The following is a 19761-nucleotide window of genomic DNA, read 5'->3' on the forward strand; positions in this document are numbered from 1 at the left end:
GAGCAGGGACTTTTTGGGGGTCAAATAATGTCCCAGAAATTTAATTTAGACCCTCGTCCCTGAGGTGGAACTGCACGAGTTCCTCCAAAGATTCCCTGGGAAAAGGTCCTGGGATGGAAACTTGCCTTTAGAGCATGTCTTGTTGCACGAGTGAGTTAAGGACAGGTTTCTGTGTTTCCATGCCCGTGTGCGCTCATGTTTTCACCCTCTCTTCTCGCTCCCCAGGGTGACTACAAGGTTATCGGAGACCTGGAGGAGAGGAACGACAGACAGGTAGACCCACTCCTCTCTCCTTTGTCTGTCTCTTTCTCTTCCTCTGCGTCTCTTCCTTCTCTCCACTTTTTTGCCTAATGAAAAGCTACAAAAAGTCATTTTCCATAGACCACCGCTGCTCCAGTACTTCAGAGGGTGACCTTGCTAGTGTGATCTCCTTTTTGGTATGTAAGGAGACAAAGATGTCTGTTACCTGAAAGTCTGCACCTTTCAAACTTCCAACAGCTGAAAGCAAAAGACGACCTCCACTTCTCCAAACAATGGTTTCATCCGTGTCTATCTTTTCTCCTCTTTCTTTTCTGAGATTGTTCCCTCCGTCCCATCTGTCTAACACCATCACAGATTGGAGTTTAAGTTCAGTAAATATTTCTCAGACAGAGATGCACTCGAGGCAGACAGACGACAAGCACTGTCTGAATGTCTTGTGTTTCAAAAGACGGAGAAAAACAAAAACAGCAAACGATGAACTCTGGTCAAAGTACGAGCTCAAACTTTCTTCTTTATTCAAGCATCATTGTGGGAATTACGTTAAGAACTGTTGAAACAGATAATACGCTGTGATTAAGTGGTATTCTTTCAGCATCAAGAAGCTTCATAATATTATCTTCCCCATACTTGATCTTTGTTTCTCTTGACTTTGGGATTTTGCTCAACCACTCAGAACTCAAGCATTCCGATTGTTCTTGTCTCCAGGTCAGCTCTATCTCTGTGGATTCCTTGTAGATTTTCAGCTTGCCACAGCTGGTGAACGGACACGACGGCATACACCCACACTGACTCTGTCTCTCTGTCTCTGTCTGCTGTCAGGTTCTGCATGAGGAGTGGGCCAGATACTCAGCCTTTTACAAGTACCAGCCCATTGACCTTGTCAGGTAACATGACCATCATAAGTCAGTCAGCAACTCATATTTATTAAGCTCTAAATGTTTCTGTTTCATCTAATTTGCAACCCAGGACTGGCATAGCTATCTTACATTTGATCAGCAAATATTCAGGAGTTGCAGCATTGTGGTTATCGTAGTTCACTAAGATACTCTGTTATTAGGCAGGGTTTGACCTTTGAAATCTATACCGATTCCAATCCCAAATGTATTGTCTTTTTAGAAGGGAATTCTCTCTGTGGGGATTCTCTCTCTCTCTCCTTCTTTGACCAGTGTATTACAGTGTACATACAAATATTTGCATGTTTAATAGTTAATTATTAAACACATATTTTTCAAGTTCTGCTAATTATTAAGACTAAACATCTAACCTTACCTTTCAATCAGCAATAGAAATGGTAACTTGGTATGGTAATGGTAACTCCCTTTTATTAAAGAATATTTAGGTTGCAATATGTAATAAGATTTTGTGTTTAAAACATTTAAAAATTGAATAAAATGATCAACAGAATAAATGAATAACAGTTTTGACATTACACCAAAGACATCTCTGTATTGTGTTAGTGATATTTGTTGAAGTTGGCATGCTAACAGACTAGCCCCTAGCCACTTTGTAGGGTGATCTGTGTTATAAGTCCCGGCAGAGTCAGCTAATATGACCGCTAGCTGCATTGTCAACTGTGTGTACAGTAGCCAGCGGCAGCTACAGTTAGCAGTGGGTGGTGGTTAAAGGCCGTAATTTCTCAGCCAGGACTTGGTCCTACATGAACACGAAACATTCTGCTAAAGTTTATATTCTTTTAAAAAAGAGACTGTCTGAATCTCTTTTTTTGTGTCTGCAAAAACATAATGTTACATGCTTCTACTGCAGCAGTGAAGATCTTAGCAGATTTAAATCAACATGTGCTTTGATATGTGGGCTTGTTTTGTAATGTTGCCAGATCACTGCCAATCAATTCTGATTAAACCCCACCCACACAGTCCTGATAAAGCAGATTAGCCGAGTGTTAAATAACTCATACCATACCATATGTCTTTTTATTTCACATTGTGTAATGGATATTTAATGTTCAGAGGAACACTCTTTGAAACAAGAAGGGAATTTAAGGTCTGAGTTAAGTCCATGTCTGGGGATTAGGTTTATCAGCCGTACACAAATCCATGCATTGAGACAGCTCAGTGTAATGAATGAAAGCCTCAAATTAAACTCCTTGACTTATTTTTAACACGGCATAAGGACTCTCACTCCTGCGTTCGCGTGCTCCTTAATGCTGAACAGTATGCTCTGCCAGCACCGTGTACTCCACTGTCACTCTCATCTCCTAATTCCTGCCCTTTTGACTCTACAGAAAGTACTTTGGGGAGAAGATCGGCTTGTACTTCGCATGGCTCGGTGTTTACACTCAGTTGCTGGTTCCAGCCTCCATTGTGGGGATTATTGTGTTTGGCTACGGGGTGGCGACAGTGGATACTAATATACCCAGGTACTGAAAAAATGCACTGCAGCTTCAGTTGTGGGAGAAAACGAATCCCGGTAAAATCTCAGTTTATGATGAATTAGGGTGGAAAATATGGACGACCAAATGTTACATTCTTCCTGATTTTATCTTTGAAGATGCTAAGTGATGAACATGACAGGATGTCAGATAAAACACAACAGAAGGATGTAGAAAATGTCCTCCTACTACATTTAATATGTATGCACACATGCCCTTACACACACTAGACAGGGATTGCCCAGATACCTACTGTATCTGGCTTTAGTCAGGGTTGTGTGGGAGGAACACAGAAGGTACAGCCGGCAGTGTGTGTGTGTGTGTGTATGTGTGTGTGTGTGTGTGTGTCATGAGGCAAAAGGCTGATAATTCTGCCTACACTGACTATGAATAGGGTCAAAGCAGATAAGCTTGTATTGTAGTTATGTTTTAAAAGTTCCATTCATTTGTAATGCTTAAATGTAACAGACAGGGCCATCCATAAAGGGGGAGCTTTCTGGGGCCCAGCAGCAAGTGTTCATCCCAAAACACTGTTGCAATTAAAACCACATTTTATTTTGAACCAAAATACTCGCCATTACATTTTATTTATAGTTACTTTAGTAAATACCATGTTAAATACTAAATGCAGCGCAATAATTCAACCACATGACCTACAAAATTCACTGATCTACTCTAACAGCCAGCTTATGTTGGGGTACAATTCCTTGCTATGCCAGGTAGGGTTGGGTACCAAACTTTTATTGAAATCTAACAGTGATAGATGAAAAAATATATTAGATTTTTTTATAAAACTTTTTAAATGTCATGGAAACGTTTGATGCACAACTAACTCATTTGTTGAATTAATTTAATTTTTTAAATAAAATACTAACTCAGATACTAAATGCAATGTAACTTTAATATAAAACTATTACTCATCGATGAATTTCTCTCTGTGGGCTTTACAATTTGAGCATTCTTTTGTTAAAAAGACATACAAAAATAAAAATAAAAGCCCCTCCCAGTTGTAATGTCCCCAGGCAGAACCGCTCATTTTGATATAGCAAAAAGATACTTTACTTTAAAATTACTTAATTGATAAGTAACTCTTTTATATTAAAAGTGTATAAGTGTATAGAGCATGTACGGTGTTTGATAGCCTGAAAGCCAGGTGGCCTGCAGCATCCACAGCTAACATTAGCACACCTACATCCAGCGCTACGCTATATTTTAATGTAGTCCAATGTGCTGATATTCCACCAGTTTCTTTATTTTATTCCAGGTATCCAGTTTGAATGGAGTGTGTAAAGAGTAAAAACTGTTCCTCAAGCTGCTTCCAGGTTCTTCACAAGCTTTCTGCTTTGAAGCAACGGCAGTCAAATTTGATGACTTATTTTTATCAAATGAAATTATATTGTTGTTATTAGGAAGAAAGTAAAGTACTGAGAAAAAAAAGGTACCAGTGCGTAACAGTACTGGATTTCAGGTACCAGTATTGTATAGATATAGGTTTAAAATGTGAACTCAATCAATAGACTTCATCGTAGAATATCGTTTGGCTTTCATGCCATTTTAGGTCGTTGTACAAATGTGTCACATGTAGTTGTTCTGTCACTTATGTCTTAATGTCTCCGCCTCAGCCAGGAGATGTGTGACGAGAGTCTCAATTTCACCATGTGTCCCCTCTGTGACGGAGCCTGCGATTTCTGGCGGCTCAGCACGGCCTGCGGCACCGCCAGAGCCTCGCACCTCTTCGACAACCCTGCAACCGTCTTCTTCGCCATCTTCATGTCTCTGTGGGGTGAGGTTACCTGTGTGTTTAAGTGTGTATGTCTCCAGCAGGGCAATGACCAAAAAGTTCAAGGATAAAAAGCAAAATCCATGGTCTAACTTTTTATTGATTTTATTAATGTTCTGATGCATAATCAGCAGCTTTTTTGCATTTTGTCCCATTTTTCTCTTCTTCCCAAAATACCCAAAACACCTGTCTGTGCGAAGGAGGATCTTGTTTGCTAAAAATTGGCTATTACAGCAGAAAAAGGGTGGGAAAAAAACTTCTGAATTTTTGCAGACAAAAAGAAATAAAACGGAATATCAGTTTTAACGATTCCCCCTTATACGAAAGTGTATATATTACAGCGAAAATTGGTAAAAGCACAAGTTAGAAGTATGTTTTTGACACTGGAAACCATTACGCAATCAGCAAAACAGGTCCACTCCCTAGATCGTTTTCTGGAGCTTTCACATGTGGGAAGCTACAAGACTTTCATCAAATTGAATATCATTTTCTTCTGTGCATGTGTAGCGGTTCTTTTCCTGGAGCACTGGAAGCGCCGGCAGATCAGTCTGAGCTTTAGCTGGGATCTGACCGGCATCGAGGAGGACGAGGTAGCTACAGTATGCACACACACACACTCATACGTGCACACAAGGAAACCCACACATGTAGACACTTGTGAGTGGATCAATATAAAGACACAGTTACAACACCAGTGCCTGGCAGCTGCCGTATGTTAAGTCATTTAAAACACTTAAGCCAGCATGACAGCTTTTCCCTGGCCAAATACCTGTATTGAAGCCAAACAGTGGAACTGAACGAATCATCTGCTTCAGAATTACTCGACATGAATTCAAGACTGGCCTGAATTGAAATGTAAATGTTGATCCTGTTTTTCTCTCAGGAACATCCCAGGCCAAAATACGAGACGATCCTCCTTCAGAAGAGACAGAGGAAGCAGAAGAATAAGAAAAAGAAGAAAAAGAACGAGGTAGGGAAGCTAAGAAACCTCTGCCTTGTTCGGAAAGTTCTTAGGACCACCATTTCCCATCAATCATGAATGTCTGCAGAATGAAATATGAACATTATATGAATTATTTTATTTTAGCTGGACTTTGCAGTCAGCAATTTGACTGGAAAGGCATTATACAGTACGTCTTGTTCAGCTGTTTTAAGTCTGTTTTAAGTTTTCTGTGCTGTTTTCACTTTCTGTGGGGAAACAGACAGTTCAGTCATCTGATCATGAAACTCTTGGCTCAGTCTTCACATTTGGAATCAAGATTGTTCCTGTTTATCCAGACGGATCCTGATGGTTTGGTTTCCAAAGTGTGCAGGAGGACATTGCTGTGATAATCTAATGGCTGGGAACGATCTAGATTCTGTCTTTAAACGGGGTCAATCACATAGAGTCCCGTTGGCCCACATACACTTTGCTGTGGCAACTGATGGCTGCCTGCCACGCTCCGAGTGAGGCGGGAACCTCTTCACATGGTTCAGGATCCCGGGCATGCCTTCTCAAAGACCTGACCCGGGGGAGAAAGTTGGAAACCTGAAGGATGTGATTTGTCTTTTCTTGAGTTGTAGGGTGTGACAACTTATGCCATCTAGTGGTTGTGTGTCAAGAAGCAGAAGAGGCGCCACATAGTCCCACCAGAAGGAATAGAAATGGTTGATTGTCCAATTATACCATGGCATCAGCCACTGAGATTCATCTCCAATTCAAAATTGGCTTTATGTTATCCTTTGTCCCTATTACAGCCAAGGAACATACATAACTATCATAAACTGTATAACTGCAAACATTGTAGAAGGAAGAAAAGTGAGATAAAGGGTCAGATAGGAAAGCTTGGAGATCGTCAGCGTAAAGGGAGGATTTATGTTCTCCTAAACCAAAACATTGGATACCAGTAATGGTGCTTTTAGAGAGAATAGCAATAGCCAACAGCTACATAGCTATTAAAAACAACACTGGTGCACTAGGTTAACCTTGGTGGACGCCCCTGGACCACAGAAAGGCATCCTTATAACTACCATTAGTTAGAATTTGTGCTTTAAAGGCCACAAAACATTTTAAAAAACGCTGAAATTTAGATCAGAGGGCCAAATTTTAAAATATTCATTACTTTGGAGTAAAGCTGTTGGATTTTACAATCTCCCATTAATTTAGTAGAAGTGTTAACAACATTTCTTTTTTTTGTTTTTTGTTTTGTTGTTGAGAAAATCCATGACATGGACTTTAAAGTTTAGAATTCCGGGTGAGTTGACAGGGAATGACCCAGATGCATCTCAGTCCGACGCTCTGGCCTGTCATTTCGGATTTCAAAGTCTATTTCGTTCCGTCTTTTGTGTCAATTGCCAGACGACACACAATGACGACAAATGTCAAATCCAGTGTCACGGACGTGCCTCGGAGCAGCTGAGCGGAATCCATGCTGGAAGACAACGCGTGGGACAGTCGGTGGACTCGCGTTCAAATAAATTGTCCGCTCTGAGACTGTGATGATGGATTCTCCATTTCTCAAGCTTATGTGTTGGGAAGCCTCGTCAAAAGCGTGCACAGTGACTGACGCCTACATCGTTACCAGAGCAACACATGCGGATATGTCGGTGATGTGTGGACGCAGAAATCCGATCTTGATCACTTACAAATAACAGTGTGGATAGTCTGACTCTCAGATCTGATTTGAGGAACACATCTGATTCACCTGCTGTCTGAACAGAGACATTGTGGTTGGAATTCACAGTCAGATACACTGGATGTTAGTTTGAACAGGCTGCTGCGAAGAACTGATAGATGTTGAGATAAATACATCAGCGAGGACAAACACGTTTACCATATTCATAATATAGATATGGGAGGGTTTGTGCAGTGGGCAGAAAAAGGGCAGAATTGCGATAATGTGTTGGTACATTTGTGCATGAATGTGGTTTCTGTGTGTGTCTGTGTGTGTGTCTGTGTGCGTCTGTGTGTGTGTGTGTGTGTGTGTGTCTGTGTTTGTGTGTGTGTACCCCGTCCCTCTGTCTTGCAGCCAGAGAAGCAGGAGGACGGGACAGTGACAGGGAAGGACAGATGGAGACAAAAGCTGCTGTCTGCCATGGCTGCAGGAATACCGGTAACCCCCCCCCTCCCTCCTCTCCTCTCCTCTCCTCTCCTTCCCCCCCCTCGCCTTCCTCCTTTCCTCCTCCTCTCACCTTCCTTTTCCTCTTTCACTTCCTCTCTTCCTCTCCCTCCTCACGTTCCTCTCCTCCTTTTTCCTCTCCTGCAGGCTGCAGTCTATCTGTTCTTCTCTTCCTGTCCCACCCTCTGGCTTCTACCGTCTGAACTCCTCAGGTATTTCTTTGCGTACGTTTCTGTGCGGTTTTCTTTACGTTGATCCGGATACCTGACGGTCACTGCAACCAACAGAGTGATCTTTTCAAGTTGGACTAAAAGCAAGACCGGAAAGATTGCCGTGCATATCACTACCCACATTTCTCACCTCGTGGAGGTGCAGGTTATCAATGTTGTTAAGTATTTTTGCTTCCAAAATTCAATATTTCCCGTGAATGATCACAGATGGAGCTTTGTTTTTTTTTTTTTTAGTTTGCCTCATTTGTGCAAAAGCGTTCTGTTCATTTGCCAGCAGCGAGGGAACAGAATGCACTTAACTTCAGCAGAAGAGGAGGCAGACACCTGTTCTTTTAGAAAAAAATATAGTTGGTATCAATGAAAACAGAGGATCTGTGTCGCACTCACAAACTCACAAAGAACTGAGTATGAGGAGGCCTGCACGTTCACAAAGGTCAAGTAACCATTCAGCTGCTGAGCTTTTTTTAGGCCTGCGGGTAGTTAATGACATGTTAAAGGGGAAACTGATGGAGAGCCAACAGGCTGCTAATGAGGGTTTATCACTCTCTGGGTAGTGTGCAGGTGTGTGTGTGTTTGTGTGAGATTCTGTTCAGTACGTACACACAAATACACTAAGATGTGGCTAAAGTGTGACAGAGAATAGAGTGCGTTATTGGTATTAAATGATAAAGCTGGGTCTATATGTTTGTTGTTGTCATTAAATCCCTTGAAAAGACAAAAACCTGCATAATTGACTTAATGCAGCTACTAAAAGTGCCACAGAGCTCTATATAAAAGGTGAAATTACAACATGGCCAGAGTCCAAAGGTAGCTCTGAAAACATAGGGGGCATCATATCACCATCTTTGCTAGCTATCCATGGCTCTGGCTAGATACCGTTAGCTCATGGCTCAGTTAGCCATGGAGCCAGATGAACCGTGTTGATGAGTTTAATTTAGTTTGTGTCAAGTCTGAAGGACGTTGGTTTAGGTAACTAGGCAATTAAGCTTTTCTTGGTTCAGTAAAAGAGAGAATCTTGAATTCAGAAGGTGTCCGGTTGTATTTGTTCTGTTTAGCAAGGAAGAGTATTTCATTTCTTGACATTTTGTGAGTTTATTTTGTTCATTTATTATGCCAACAGCTGGCATATATCTGCTAGATGAAACTACAGGGGCTATCAGACTGTCTCCTCTCTCTGGTACAAAGTGGCATTAGGCGAAAGGAGGGACCAGGACTAGCTGGTTAGCATGCTAACTTCTGTACACATCTCTGCAATCATCACTGTCATTTCTTCTCACTGTAATAATGTCAGTTCAAGCAAAATGTCTGGTCACACTTACACATTGCTCCTTTAAAGCTACAAGGAACTTAAATTTTTTTTGTTGATTCTGGCGGCCCCTGTGGTCAAAAGCAGTATGAGCAGGGGCCTGTTGTTTCTAAAGATTAAAAGACAAACGAACACATGAATGAGCCATGCGGTAGTGCTCATGAACACCCTGTAGTTTATTTTGAGCCTTTGATACTCTCTAATAGCTGAAAACGTATTAATCTGCAGCTGAAAATAGTCCCCGGCATTTTCTGTTTGCTTACTCTTGTTTGAGTGACGTTTGCTTAAAACTACAGTTCCCAGCTGCTTTAGAACATTACCGAGTGGTTTTTAAAAATTAAACTGTTGTGTTACCTCCTGTTACAGATTTTCACCCTCAGCAGAAGTGAATGACTTTAGAGTTGAGTGTTTGAGACAGGTTGAAGACAGCCAGGCACTGGTGTAACTAATAACGTTAATACAAGCTTATTATAAGTGCTGGCTCACCGTTAGATCTAAACAAAACAGTTGTCATAAATTAATGTCATTAGTTATACCTGTGCTTTTCCTGCACTGGCAAGTGAAAAAACGTCCAACTGCTGTTTTGAACGGTGCTTCTGTATTTCTTCACCTGCTTCTCTGGCAGTAAAACAAAACATTTGGCACCAACTTCAAACCAATTGTCTGTGCGGCTGAATTAAAAAAGACAAAGAGCGGCAAGACATGAAAAGACACAAAGGGGGAAAAAGACATTTAAATAAACAGAGAGAGACTTGGAGGAGTCGAGATGGAGAGAGACGGAGGGAGGGCGGCTGAGTGGGAGTGAGGCATGCTGGGCAGGAAGCCAGGGGTAAGATCAGTGAACGTCACTATGGCGACACAGAAATCTCTCTCTCTCTCTCTCTCTCTCTCGCTCTCTCTCACACACACACACACACACACATACACACGTGCGTGCACACACACTTAGACCGTTTCATTCTGTACCTGAGACTGTGAAACGTGTGGTAGGATCTATCATCTACTATATTTCTAAATTGTGACTGCAGTTGTTATTTGTGTGTTTGTTATTATTAGTGTGTGTTGCACCTTTTTAATACAAGACATTCTACAAATGTGCCAAACAACGTTAAAGGGACAGTATGTAGTTTTGGCTGTGAAATACAAACAAATACAATATGAGATAATGAGATGATAACACAAGCTCAGAAATATTTATCTTTTAAAACAAGCAGTTCTCAGAGGAACACAAGGTTAGATAACTGTTGGAAGTTAGAACGGTGGCAGGGTCTGCCACATATACACAAAGTAAAACAGTATGATATTGTGTTGTCCTTTAAGATCAGTTTGTTTATTCAGTTTATTCAGTCAAGAACACAACCTAAACTACACAGTGCGCCTTTAATGTACAGTCACTAAATAGACGTCCCTTTATTTACTCATGACTACTCAGTATACGAACCATTTAATGTTCATTTGCCACTTTCAAAGTCTCCACATGATATGACGGACAAACTGTTCCTTGTTACATTTTTCTTTTTTTTTTTTTTTCTCACCTCCTGTTTTATTTATCAGCTGAAGCCATGTCTGGCCCTTGGTGACGGACAGTCCTCTGTCAGGACTTCTCAAATCATTTCTTAAATTAGGAGCTGTCACTGTTAATAACGTGAGACATGCCAACAAAGCTGAAACAGGATTTTAAATACAGGATGATTTTGTTTTTGTGATCAACTGGTATTTAAACATAATAGAATATGAGTGGGCTTACGAGTTGATGGATCACAGATAAAGTAGATGAAAAAGTTGAATTATTGTATGGATGTTATTCAGTAATGGCTTGTTTCCAGTGTAAAATGCCAGCGTTCTGTGCTTGTTTAGTCTATAAAGTCGAGATGCTACGTTTGTTTATTGACAGAATGTGGAGCTTCCCATCTACAGGCTAATAGTCGCTTGGCAGCTGTAAGGCCAGCTCGCCGGAGACGCTTCTGCTAAACGCAGAGTTCCAAGTCTGAGCAGTCATTTTTGCTGAGTTCCAGACAGCTCAGAGCTAAAAAAAAATTCTGACCTTTTAATAGAAAATCTACAATAGAACTCCACTTGAAGTCGGAATTCATCCTTGTAAACTCTGGGCTTCATGAGGGGAGAAGCTGACATCACACAAAAATGTCAGCACCAATGGATGTTACGGTCAGTTAGGTTTGGGACTCAGAGCCACTTGGAGGTCAGAAATTGAAAGTCCAGTGGACTGTCCTAGGATTGCCCGAAGTTGGACACGATAAAATTTCCAAAGTGGTCAGATCGCTGCATTGTTCTCACTACACATCTCTCTGTCTTGCAGTCAGCACCTCTGATCAGTGTAGTGTGTAAACCCAAACTGCAGAGTCTGATGGTCGTACACTACAACATCACCCATGAGACATGACACAGGAATGACATGGTCCAGACAATCAAGTTTTTTGTGAGCTGATTGTACAGCAGATATCAAATGTATATGTTTAGGATATCAGCTGTTATTGTGCCTGCCCCGTACAAATGGAAATTGCATGTGATAATTTGCTTGAAACCCTCAACCAGAGATCTGCAAACCACTGGCCACTCCCACATAAGTTGAAAGCAATGGGCCCTAGTGAGTGACTAGCTAACATGAAAATACATCAGCTGTTGTTGTTGTTGACCTCAGCCAGTTTTATGTTTTTTGGCAACTACCAAGACTTTTGATGTTGATGCATACCACATGATACATTCAAATTTTATCAATATGACCTTTACTATGAATAACTTAGGTTCTTGGAAGATAGCTGTACTTTCTGACAGATAGTTTTGGGTTAGTGCTATCTGAGGAGAGGTCCGCCTTCCGCAGTCTATTGGGACCAGTCCACTGGGGCTGGTCGGAGCTGGTCGTATGTTGCAGGAGGCACCATAAGTGCGCATCGGTGTGCAGAGCTGGAGATAGAGAAGGACAGGTGTTGCAGGTAAATTGAATTGTTACTGGATATTTTGAAATGCTCTGAGGCCCTCAGGACCATCAGTGTCAGTGAGTGTGAACCTCTGCTGACGAAATGAAATCGGTAGGCTTCCCAGCGAGTGAAGATGCTGGTTAGACAAAATTCTGTGATGCTTTTTTGGCAAAAATTAATTGTTTAAACAAATTAAGTTATAAAGGGATTCTTGCCATGATATAACAAGATATTATTTATCACTTTATCTTGATTTAACATGAACATTTACATTATTTTATGAAATTAATGTTTCATTATGGTAACATACTAACACCTCCATGCTAAAGTGCCTCTACAAATATGTCATCGTCTCCAAACTGGGTATAGGAAAGGACGACCGGGGTTTGGACACAAAGACAAAAAGGTTGAACAGAGGGGACAATGAGACGATGAAAGCTTTGTTGGGTTTTCCTCAGCGGAGGTTACGAGATAAATATAACACCTGACCCATTTAATACTGCCCTTCTCTCTGATGGCTGTCCCCACCAACTGACACACACGCACACACCAAATCACACACACACGTAGTCTGAAGGTCTCCTTGTCCTTCAATATCCCTCAGGTGCGTCAACCTGTATGAGCATGCGTGTGTGTGTGTGTGTTTAAAGCACAACTAGGAAAGCTCTTGAATATCTTCTTTGAAATTAAGGCTAGGACCCAAAAGGCAGTTCTTGAAGTGAGTTCCTCTATTTAGACTTTTGGATAAGAAACTGGACATATATGGTTCTTGATCATAGAATATCTTTATGGGTATGGGACATGCTATAGTGGCAAATGTAAATAATGTTGGTTTTTTTTTGCAGAAAAGCTCATTTATTAGCACATTCACTGGTGTTATTATATGTTTCTGATGATGGAAGTTGCAGTATAAACAGTTTTTCTTTGATCTTAAGTACTTTTATTTACTACTATCGATGATGGAAAAACAGTGTTAAAGTAAGGAACAGCATGTGGGATTTAGTGTCGTGTCAGTGTAAATGGAGTAAGCGCGTACTGCAGGTTGCACTGTGCCGGTGTGTTCACTAGATGGTGCTGTTGTTTTGCTAATTAGGGTATTAAAGGTACCCTCAGATGTACAGACTCTGTATCACTCTGTGGTCTGTGTGAGATAAATTCCTGAGCCTACACAGGAATATGTGTGTATATGGGTAAAGCGGGTCACATACCTGAGGGGGGAGATGCAGCATTTGTGTTTGCAGGGATCAAACCATCTCTAAAAGCTGACCTCCAAGTGATGCTGCTCTCCTTTTTGATGGAAGTAGGTCGGCTTCTCCCGCTGGTTTCAAGTTCAGGGAATCGCACCACATACACGAGTCTGAGTGGTTATGAGGGCGGTGTCAGCAGGTCAGACAACGTTAGGAATGTCTGAAATGTTTGTTCATCCTTCTCCATCCTGATCTTCAACTGCTTTTTAGCACCAGACCATCCAGAACTTTCGTTGCTGAGTCCAGCTTTCAGGACGTTGTTTTGGATGGTTTGTCTTCCGTGGGCCTTTACTTTAAACGGTCTTGTTCATAGCTCTTTTTACCACAGTGGATGAAAAACCTATGTCCAGTTACCACATCTGCCACAGACTTTTGTTTATTTCAGTGGTCACGCTGATAAATTCTTTGCACTTGATTTCTTCCACACAGAGGTCAGAGGTCAGCCAGTCAACAACAGCCATAGGAGCTGTGAGGGATTCGGTCCCTATGTGGTGACGATCTGTGTCACAACAGGTTTGGCACTGGAACTTGATTATGTCTGGGAGCAATTTGTGTTCTGGCAAGTTATATCTGGTTCTACTAACACTTGATAAAAAAGATTGATGGGTAAAATCTCCGGTTGTGGATTAAAGTGAGGTTGTGCCCTCGACTAAACTACAACTTGCCGTTTTAACCCTCACACAGAGCCTGGCTATCTGTTTCCTCCGGCGGCTTACTTAGCATCGAGGTATACAAGCGCTAAAGATCCTCTTGTGTATTTCCCAAAATGTTAGACTTACTTTTTGTTCTTTTCTTTAAGTAGTCCAGGGAGCCTCTCAAAGTTCAGAAAAGAAATAGTACAGACATGACAGAGCAAAAAAAATTGGGTGAATCTAAAAGTAAAGTGAATAATGTATTACTTTCATTTATATGCAGTCAGGACAGTGTTCCAGTGCTCCGTCACAGTTTTGGTACGGTGGAGGGATTTGAGTGGAGTGGAGTGGGAAAGGAGAGCGTGATTCAATATGCATGGGCCTGCTAAGGAGAGCGTCTCCCCTTTCAAACCCAACATCTGCTGCCATAGCTTCCACAAGTTCGCCCGAAACTCCTAAACCGCACAAACAAAAGCTGTTGTTCTTTTCACATCGTACTGAGATTGTTTAACGGCAACTTTCGACTGAAAGTCAATGAAAAAAAGTGTTTCCCGGTCACTGTCCTGGCTCCATACATTTACAGCTCTATTTTTTTCTTGAAAAAACATACCTAATTCACGTCTTCCGATCTATGGTATCTATATTTTTTTTATTTCAAAGCAATACAGCACAGATGTTCCCATATAAGCGAAAATGAATTCACATTAACTCGATGCTGTCTGGGTATTTAAGGGTCCATTGAATGAAAACATTGTTCCGATACGGTCTCTAAACGTCGGATGCAGACTGTAAAACAGGCTATTGTGCTCCTTTATGTCTCTCTGTTGAGACGTAGCAAAGTTTCCTGTGGAGGCGGTGAGATACAGACGCTCCCCATTCAGCTTATACGAAAACATCCGAAAGTCGGAAAGGAGGTGTGACAATCCCTTTCACATCGGGACATTTGAGAGATTTGTTTTCTAATCAGAGCGACCATATGAAAGTGCTTTTTTTCTTCTTCTCTGTTATTTCGAGACGTCTCAGTAGGCGGCTCCGTGTCCTGCATCACAGATTTCCCAACAAAAGTTGATGAGGCAGTGTACACTGTAAGACTGACTGCCATCTTTTCCCCTGCCCCCTCCCCGTCCTCCCTGTCAGGCTGTTATAGAGAAGTTAACCTGGAAGGATCGTCTTCCTGGATACTTCATCAACGTCTCCTCTATCCTCTTTATGGTAAGTACACACAAATCAGGTTAATGCTCTACTTAGAGTAAGACATTTTCTAAGAATGTATGGATGAAAGCTCTTTAAATAGAAAAACAAACATCTGCTGCATATGATGCAGCTAATGTACATAAATGAGTATATATGAGTGACCTACATCAATGTTTTCTTTGAAATATTAATTCCAGCTCTGCGCTGTGAGTATCAGACAAATACGGGTGAGTGCTGATTAATTTATTTTCTTTTTCATTCTGCCCCCAGTTTGGCTTGACGTTTTCAGCTGTTTTCGGCGTCATCGTCTACCGCATCACAGTGTCGGCCCTGATGGCGATGAGCCCCGACCCGGAGACCAAGTCCAATGTTCGGGTAACAGTGACGGCCACCGCGGTCATCATCAACCTGGTGGTTATCCTGATCCTCGATGAAATCTACGGCGCTGTGGCATTGTGGCTGACTGAGCTAGGTACAGAGAAACATACCGTCACTTGATCTTTATAGTCAAGAACAGGACAGTGCAACTGAAAAAACAAACACATTCTAGCTCTATCTTAAAATGAGCCTTTAGCTAGCTTAACTAGCTAGACTGAACAACTTAAGAATCATGCTGTCTGAATCACTAAAATTACACATTTTTTGAAAACCACGTATTCAATTTCTTGCTGAGTTAGTTAAGAAGATTGATAACATACCACTTTCATGTCTGTACTATTTTAGATATGAAGCAAGTGCCTGGAGACCGTTAGCTTAAATAAGCACAAAGACTGGAGGAAACAGTTAGCCACACTCTGTCCAAACGTAAATAACAACAAAATATCTTGTAGAACCACTCCTCTTTATTTTTACTCTTCGTTTTGGGTTAGCAAACAGATAATGGGTTAATTTGTTGACTTAGAACAGTGGTCTAAAACTGATCCAATAAGGGTTTTCATTCTAATCAAGCAAGAACACACCTGACTCGACTTATTCAATCAACTGAATTGTCTTTACACAGTTGATTTGTTGGATCAGTTGATTGAATAAGTTGAGTCAGGTGTGGTCTTGCTTGGTTGGAATGAAAACCTGCAGCCACAGCAGCCCTTTACTGGATCAGTTTGATACCACTGACTTAGATGGTTGGTTGCCGGATATTTGTCTTCCGGAGCCAGGCTAGCTGAGCTAAACTAAGCTAACTTGCCTGCTGGTTATATTTCTACACTGTATTAACAGACAGATATGACAGTGGTATCAAACTTATGTTTTAGTTATGAGCAAGAAAAGCCAATGAGCATATTTCTCAAAATGTCAAACTAAATTGACACATGAAGAAAAATTAGCTCAAAAACTGCTATGAATCAATGTTTGGAAAACCAATTGTTAGCTTCATCTGGACAAGCCTCAGACATGGTAAAGTGTTGCATCATTGATAAATGATTGATGGATGAATAGTTTTACTTTTATTGTCATTCACGTCACCTTGACATGAACTTTTAAAACAATATTTGGTGCAAATCATGATAAAAAGGACAGAAGAGCATACATATAATTATTTTTTCACCTAGTTCAGTTCACTTTATTTACAGATCGTCCTATTAGTTTTTTTTCTCCAAAAAAATAAAAAATAGATACAAAATGTTTTCAGAAATCAAATTTACCCAATGTCCATCTGATGTTGAGTACTTTACCCCATATTAATGGGTGTCAGAGGTTAACTCAGTCAATATCCATGCTGGCCTATATAAAAAAAAAACGCGTCATCATCTCAAAAAAAAAACAAAAAACTACATTTCTACATGTAATCACTCTGCATCTGTGAGTGTGAGACAGGGAGAGTCTCTCTGCCTCTTGGTGGACCGTTTGATGAAACTTTGATGTTTTCATGCTCCAGTCGTCCCATCAGTCATCCCAGGAGGTTTCGACCACATTCGCTTTCATATTCAAAACCTCTAAAATAGACGAAAAGAATTGGAGGAAGACGTGTGAGAAAGAGGGAAAGTGTGTGTGTGTGTGTGTGTGTGTGTGTGTGTGTGTGTGAGTGAGAGAGAGAGAGAGAGAGAGAGAGAGAGAGAGAGAGAGAGAGAGAGAGAGAGAGAGAGAGAGAGGGTATTCCATGTAAAAAGTGCCAGTATTTTAACCTACTTCCACCACAGTGATTACGTTATCAGTCCAATTCAAGATCAGACTGACAGAATCTCCTCTTTTCTCAGAGCAGACTTCTCCTGTAAAACCAGTGCGGAAAAGATGTATGATATACAATGTTAGCCAAATCTTGTATACTGTACACATGTTCCACTTTGTGTGTCGTTTAACATTCTCCTGTTTTCCTGTTTTCTCTTGCTGTCCTCTGAACTCACGAAACAACGTGACACAGGGTCTTTCTTACAGTTTCACTTCGCCTGTTTTTCAGAGATTCCTAAAACGGAAACCAACTTTGAGGAGCGTCTCATCTTGAAAGCCTTCCTGCTCAAGTTTATGAATGCATACGCACCCATCTTTTATGTGGCATTCTTTAAGGGACGGTGAGTCCTCTACTCAAGTCTGAGAGAGTGCGTTTAAGTGTCATTGTACTGTAATTATCACGCATTTCCAAAAAGTATAGAGCTTAGGTAGAATCATTTGGTAGATGTTATTCGTCTTTTTATGTGAATGATTAAAAATCTCTTTGGATAGCAACCACATGAATTAACATGATTTGCATTAATGCCTGGATTAAATTTGATGCTATACAGCAACATCATAGACTGTTTGTAAAACTGGATGTCATGACAGCTCATCAAAAGTGAATCCAAAACATTGTGATTGCCCCCCTGTGGCTGGCTCCAATAAATGTCACTGCCTCTAAATTTTTTAATATGGGAGCGCTAAACCTCAAAGCAAGTGTCAAATAATTTTTTTTCCCAAAGATGGTTTCTGTCATTCGTGGTTGAATCACATTAATTCATACATTCACTTAATTTTTACGATAAGTATGGTTTTAATGAGTTATTTGATGCTATAATAAGTGGGTTACACATCATGATTGGCAGCTGAGCCCTTCTAACCACTGAGTAGCAGATAGCAGCACTTCTATCTGATATATGGTCAATCGTCAATATCTATATACAGTCAATGGATTACATCCACAAAAAAATCCTGTAGCTACAAGGTAAACCTTTCGGTCCTTATTGTGTGTTTTTGCGTGTTTTTTTTTTTGTCAGGTTTGCTGGTCGACCTGGGAACTACGTGTATGTCTTTAATGATTTTCGGATGGAAGAGGTTCGTCATTCAACTGCGCAACGGTGTTTCGTATAAAAAATTGAATAAGTTAAACATAAAGTGACGACAAAGAATGTAAATGAAGTGTGTGTCTCCCTCAGTGTGCACCGGGAGGCTGCCTCATTGAGTTGTGCATTCAGCTCAGCATCATCATGCTGGGGAAGCAGCTGATCCAGAACAACATCTTCGAGATCGGGATCCCGTAAGTAGAAAATATTCTTTTTTTGGCTGTATTCACTCACTTAGCATGAAGTAAAGATGTGTTTGGTTTTTTTTTTTCTTTTTTTCTAATCAGAGTTTGGATATTTTGTCACATGTCACAAAACACACATACCCACATACACACATGCTAACTTACAAAGGCACTTACAAGCATCCCTCTCCCCTCTCTCGTCTAATTACATTCCTACCATTTCTGTACCGTGGTACTCCATTTTGTCTATTGGCTCAGCTTTTACACGCAAAGCCGGAAGGTCAGAGGTCAGCTCTGTTTATAACAACTGTCATACAACAGAGATGCCTTTTGCCTTCAGGCTTCACTGTTACTGTTGCTGTAAGCGCAGTTTGACCTCCTGACCCGATGGGTGAGTCTCATCAAACGCTGCGGTTTCTCCAGGACGTCCTGAGGGATCAGCGAGCTGCAGCACATACCACCATGCCATCGTACATACCATCAACTCCTCTGCTTCACAATCGTCCACTTAAAAGCTTTAACACCTGGGAGCCGACCAGTAAAACCACAGTCTTTTACTGGGGGTAATCTCTGGAGCCACTGAGTGAAATCTGTACATTAGAAGTTTTCACATGTTGCAAAACCGGTACCTACCTTGAAGCTCCTGTTTAAAGATGAAGGAGATCTGATGCCTAAGACAGAGCCTGCAGAGATTTTCATGTATTATAAACTTCACTGGGGCTGGCTAACTCCTAAAAACACACCACAGCAGGTTTTCAGGGGCTGTATACTTCAAATCGGGCAAAACAGTTGAGGTCTTGTACATCCTCCCAAGGAGCATTCAAATCTATGGAGACTTCACAGCAGCGTCATTCTGAGCTCCCAGACGACACAAAAGTGACTGGCACTCAACAGTCATGGCCTGCTGAATTATAAATCAAGGGTGTGTATTTGCTACGTTTGAGGTACTTTGGGACAGGACTGAATTGGGATGCAGTTGGTGTTTATACAAGGAATTATATATGACACAGGTTTGCAGACTGCAAGGGAGGAAGGAGAGACATGAAACAGCTTGAGATGAAAGGGCAGGTGCATGTTCGAGAAGCAACAGGATCAGCAGTGGCACACAGCTCATGGGGGCATTTTAACTCAATTAAAGGTCAAGTGTCTAAAACTGAAACAAAAAATCATTGTGTTTTTGTTACCTTAGAATGAGCCTTTTATCTGCAGAGAGTTGCTTCTACAGTACCCTAGAATGAACAGACGAAACACTGGC

At 41.1% G+C, this 19761-nt stretch overlaps 1 protein-coding gene across 2 annotated transcripts in view; it reads left to right on the forward strand.

The window, feature by feature from the left end:
• The window catches only part of ano2b (anoctamin 2b), a 74810-nt gene that overhangs the window by 22868 nt on the left and 32181 nt on the right, over positions 1–19761 (forward strand). Inside the window, exons 8-19 of one of the 2 annotated variants that reach the window (XM_030440143.1) lie at positions 226–273; positions 1081–1145; positions 2504–2638; positions 4273–4433; positions 4938–5020; positions 5314–5400; positions 7439–7522; positions 15017–15091; positions 15344–15545; positions 17466–17577; positions 18256–18313; positions 18415–18515. In XM_030440143.1, coding sequence (XP_030296003.1) covers positions 226–273; positions 1081–1145; positions 2504–2638; positions 4273–4433; positions 4938–5020; positions 5314–5400; positions 7439–7522; positions 15017–15091; positions 15344–15545; positions 17466–17577; positions 18256–18313; positions 18415–18515 — 1211 coding nt within the window. The remainder of the gene's footprint in view (positions 1–225; positions 274–1080; positions 1146–2503; positions 2639–4272; positions 4434–4937; positions 5021–5313; positions 5401–7438; positions 7523–15016; positions 15092–15343; positions 15546–17465; positions 17578–18255; positions 18314–18414; positions 18516–19761) is intronic. The other variant, XM_030440144.1, reaches the window with a different exon arrangement.

This window comes from Sparus aurata, chromosome 14 (assembly GCF_900880675.1).
Source record: "Sparus aurata chromosome 14, fSpaAur1.1, whole genome shotgun sequence".
Classification (NCBI taxonomy): Eukaryota; Metazoa; Chordata; class Actinopteri; order Spariformes; family Sparidae; genus Sparus; species Sparus aurata.